The sequence below is a fragment of the Hibiscus syriacus genome, unplaced genomic scaffold (assembly GCF_006381635.1).
Source record: "Hibiscus syriacus cultivar Baekdansim isolate YM2019G1 unplaced genomic scaffold, ASM638163v2 tig00113145_pilon, whole genome shotgun sequence".
NCBI lineage: Eukaryota > Viridiplantae > Streptophyta > Magnoliopsida > Malvales > Malvaceae > Hibiscus > Hibiscus syriacus.
The window spans coordinates 893,282-898,012 of record NW_024063445.1 but is presented as its reverse complement, the minus strand read 5'-3'; the positions used below and the strand labels follow the sequence as shown (position 1 = coordinate 898,012).

The 4,731-nt window shown below is 32.7% G+C and overlaps 1 protein-coding gene across 1 annotated transcript; it reads right to left on the bottom strand.

The window, feature by feature from the left end:
• Positions 1–1,924: 1,924 nt before the first annotated feature.
• On the bottom strand, positions 1,925–3,993 carry LOC120185890 (actin-depolymerizing factor 2-like). The gene is made up of 3 exons (XM_039189977.1): positions 3,878–3,993; positions 2,445–2,710; positions 1,925–2,354 (listed from the first exon to the last, which is right to left on the bottom strand). The coding sequence occupies exons 1-3, from the start codon at positions 3,881–3,883 to the stop codon at positions 2,204–2,206; spliced, it is 423 nt and encodes a 140-aa protein (XP_039045908.1). The 5' UTR covers positions 3,884–3,993; the 3' UTR covers positions 1,925–2,203.
• Between the last annotated feature and the right edge of the window lie 738 nt (positions 3,994–4,731).

Sequence of the window (4,731 nt, the reverse complement as noted above, 5' to 3'; positions counted from 1 at the left end):
TTACATACCGAACCGCTCTGTGTTCCATCTTCCTTCATCCTTTTGCATTCGGCCATACTGTCAACATTTAAAATTTGTAATCAATTTAAAGTTTATCGATACTTTAATACAATTATCATTTCAACAATAATAACAAAAAGACATTGATACTTACTAGAAGTACATATATCTACCCTTTGGTTGCTTTCGAGTCTCGGCTTCAATTTCAAAGTCATCTGCACCACCAACAATTTTCCAACCTATTGACTCCATTTTTCCTTCATATATCAGTTTACGCAAATCAAATTATTTTGTTACATACACTTTATTCAATATACAAATATAGATAACTACTCTTGTGGTAAAACGGTTTTATTCAAAAGAATTTGAATGGCCACTACAAAATGTGTCGGCACATTTATACAACCTATAATATCATTTTCTACCTATAATATTTAATAAAAGTATCGACATTTATATTTTACCTTCAATATCACTTTCTACCTGCAATCGGTCTCAAATGCTTCTTTACTCCAAAACCCCAAACAACACATAAAAATCCTATTCGCGATTACTGTACTAATAAAAAACTAGGGTTTCGACAACATACTTTTCGATTCGACTGCATCAACAAACAAACAAACATCGCTTTAGAAACGCCTTCTGAAATGCAGCAACAATTACGCTTCGATTTCAAAAACTCGTCCGTTCTATCGATTTTCAGATGATATTTAGATACGGCCTTTATATTTTCATCGGATATGTTATTTATATTTAATCGATACAAATACAAAAGTGTCGATACTTTTATGTCAGGTGTCGATACTTTCGAAAGGATAATTACCTATTTCTTTGAAAGTGTCGATAATTTATTACACGTACTTACGAAAGTATCGACACTTTCAATATATCCGGTATCGTTTTACCGGTTTTATCATATTTTTACCTGTTATATCGTTGTAGATCGATATATTTTTTTAAAGTATCGACACATTATAGACGCTAAAACTACTTCTCTTTTAAATTCACAAAGTGTCGATCCTTATATAAAGTATCGACACTTTTAATATATCCGGTAACGTTTTACCGGTTTATTAATTTTGATACCGATTTTATCATATTTTTACCTGGTATATCGTTTTGGATCGATACATTTTTTAAAAGTATCGACACTTTATAGGATTTAAAATTGCTTCTCTTTTAAATTCACGAAGTGTCGATCCTTATATTAAAATACTGATACTTTAAATGTATCCGGTAGCGCTTTACCGATTTTATCATTTCAATACCGATTTTGTCATAGTTTTACCTGTTATATCGTTTTGGATTGACACATTTTTAATTTGGATCGACACGAACAGCCAAGTTAAGTTTGCCAGTTGCACAATTTTTTAATATTTCTTCATGACTTAGACCTACTACATTATTATTAGTCAACATTTCCGATAACGCTAAACCGAATTTGTTAAATATCTTTTAATGTATCCGGTAATACCGTATATTAACCCGCCTTTACTGAGACAATCCCTACATACATAGTCATAAAATTTTAAGAGAATACATACATATAAAATAGAGAAACAAAATTAGAATTTTAATAGAAAATATAAAACAAACATCTAAAATATATAAAAATTTATAAAATAGAGAAACGAAATTAAACTTTTAATAGAAAATATAAAAATATCTAAAATATATAAGAATTTAAAATTTTCAGATGAAAATTATCCCCTCCTATCTCTTAGCTCCATCCTTGCCAATGGGCATCAACGAGTAAATGATGAATGTAGCTTCATGATGATCGAATAAAAGTCCGTTCATATAAAATGCAGGACTTGTACACAAGAACAGTAATCGATTCCCTAAATATGTACGTAATGGAAAAAAGTAACATAGACACCATGAAAGCACAACCTGAAACACTCCAAAACAAAAAGGCAAGGAAGGGCCAATATTTAAAGTACTTATAAATGAAATGGTGTTTGCATACCCCCCCTACCAAACAGTTGCATATTAGCTTGAAGAGAATACATTACACTAAAACACCCAACTTTTAGGTTCTATAGAAAACAAAACACATACCCAGAAGCACAGGTTTATCTTGGAAAACTCAGAAATCGGCAATCCTAATTATCCGAGTTCACCAGTCCACAAATTATAAACATTTCAATCAAGTAAAGATAGCTGGAGGAAGCCCCCATTGCACAACCTGAAGAATCAATATTCAGTTAGCACGGCTTTTGATGACATCAAGACCCATCTCAGTTGGGTCTGTTGCTTGCAGTTCCACCTGAATTCCATCCAATTCCCTCTTGAATCTGTCTTTGGAGCTTGCGTATATCATCTTGTTCCTCACCCTTGATGTATCAGGAGACCTTTGCAAGACAGCATGATGAGTATGGAAGGCAACCATAAAATATAACCGTCAGTAAAGATAATTCAGGTGATCAAGAAACTCATATTACCATGCAATGAAAAATATCCTGCTCTTTGGGACACCCTCGGGGGTTAGAAATTCAAAATCATACACGGCATATCGACATTCATCAGTAGGAAGACTGTTAGTAAAATTCTCATAGTTCTCAGTTGGCTCACCAAGCTTCTCCACAATAACGTGCTTCTGCTTCTCCTCAATTTTGTAAACAATGAAGCGGTAGGTTCTTTTTGCCTTGAGCTCCAAAAACTTCAATTTACAGTCATCATGTACAGCCATTCCTGATGCGGCGTTGGCCTAAACTTATGACAATATCACATGAAAAGAACATCAAATATCTGAGGCATCAGCTACATCTACTCTTATCCTGATAGAAAAAGGGTAGGTAGGGAATGCAGAACCCCATGCACTAAGCCCCCTATGAACCAAGTGCATCCCATTATTTTGGAAAAATAGTTAAATTTTGTTTAATGTGTTAAGCAAAAAAGAAAAGAGAAAAAAATTTGCATACCCATTACTTTTTAAAAAAGAAAATTAAAATTTTGAACCCCATTCTTAAATTTTAAAGCCCAAACCAAGTGTTAATCAACTAGTGCCGTAACGTTTACCATTGTAATATTGCCCTACCAAAGCAGAGGATTACAAAAAAAGAACAAAACCCATATTCAAACACCCTTTACAGTAGGTTCTAACTTCTATCTAGATCTATTTCAGCTGCCACCTATGTTGGCAAACAAAACTATGCGCCAAGAACATAGTCCTGGTAAATAGCTAGGGGAAATCATTAAATTAACTGAAACTAAATTTTGCACGCCCACTCACTCCCAAAAAAAAATTCGAAAACCACTTTAGGCCCCCAAAATAGTTTGATGGCTTCTATCCTGGATAGGCATTAATTGTTACACTACCTCGAGAACACTTAAAAAAATAAACAGGAGCTTGGCAATGATGCTTCAACGTTAAGAAGCCAATGGCCAAGAAAAAAAGCAGTTGAACATTACAAAGTAAAGGTTTAAGACAGATTGGATCAACATATCAATACATCAAACAAGAAAAAAAAAACAGTTGAAAATCAACTAACCAAAGAATAAATATAAAAAACGTACTAGATTAAAATCAAATCCAGAAGAATCAAGCTGCAAATCAGACTAGAATCAAGATCAGCTTCATTTCATCTTATTCCATAGACATAAAATCGGGCCAACAAAATCCACATCATCACAGCACAAACTACAGATTTGAAACCCTAGGATTTAGAAATCGAAAAAAAAAAACTAACAGATAAATCAGTAGAAGGAAGAAAAAAATTCCTCCAAACATTTCAAGTGAGAAAGCTTGAAAAAACAGATCATCACTCAACCGATAAAAACACACGAGTGAAGATCCAAAATGATTACTAATAAACTACAGTTTCAAATATTTAAATTCAATTAAAAATAGAAAAATAGGCAGCTGAAATATTACCATCATGCGAGGATAAGGATGGAGATCGAGGGAGAAGGAAATGGGTGAGAAAATATAGAGAAAGAAAATTCCTCCGATGATGAGGTGTGAGATTAGAGCTGCATTTATTTCGGTGACCCTGCCGCAGAGGAGAATTCATATTATGCTTTTATTCTACGCTAAGTAATCGTGCGAGACATCCCATCATCTAATTATATTCTGCCACGTCACGATCCACTAAAGATTTACAAATTCAGCAATTCTTTAGTTGACCGTCTGAATTTTGTAATTTTCGAACTTTTATATCGATTTATCGCTATCAGACCTATTAATTATTTGGCAGACACTCTATCACAATATTATTGATTTAATATTCTTTCCGACAAAAAGCGGATTATCATCTGCATTTTTATTATGTTCTGTCTAAATTGTCGCCACGTAAAAGAAGGTGTAGATCGTCATCTACGCCTTAGTTGAATCTCTAACATATACGAAAGGCGCGGATCATGAAGTGTCTTTCATAGGTCCACATAATCCCTAAAAGCATTGTAAAAAAAATGCAAAAAATTAAAAAAATAAAACTATAGGGACTAACATCGTAATTTAATACATATTAGTTTCATGAGTTGAAGAGCTTAATGAGATTAGCCTGTATAGACCTATTGGAATGTTTAGGTTATATTTCTTGACAATATAAGATAAAAGCTAAAAGATATATTCCTTAATTTTTTTATCTCTATATGCCTAAACACTCTAATATGCATATATAAACAAATCTCATTAAACTCTTCAACTCCTGGAACTAATATATATTAAATTACGATGTTAGTCCATATAATTTTATTTTTTTTGATTTTTTAAAGTATATTTTTTAA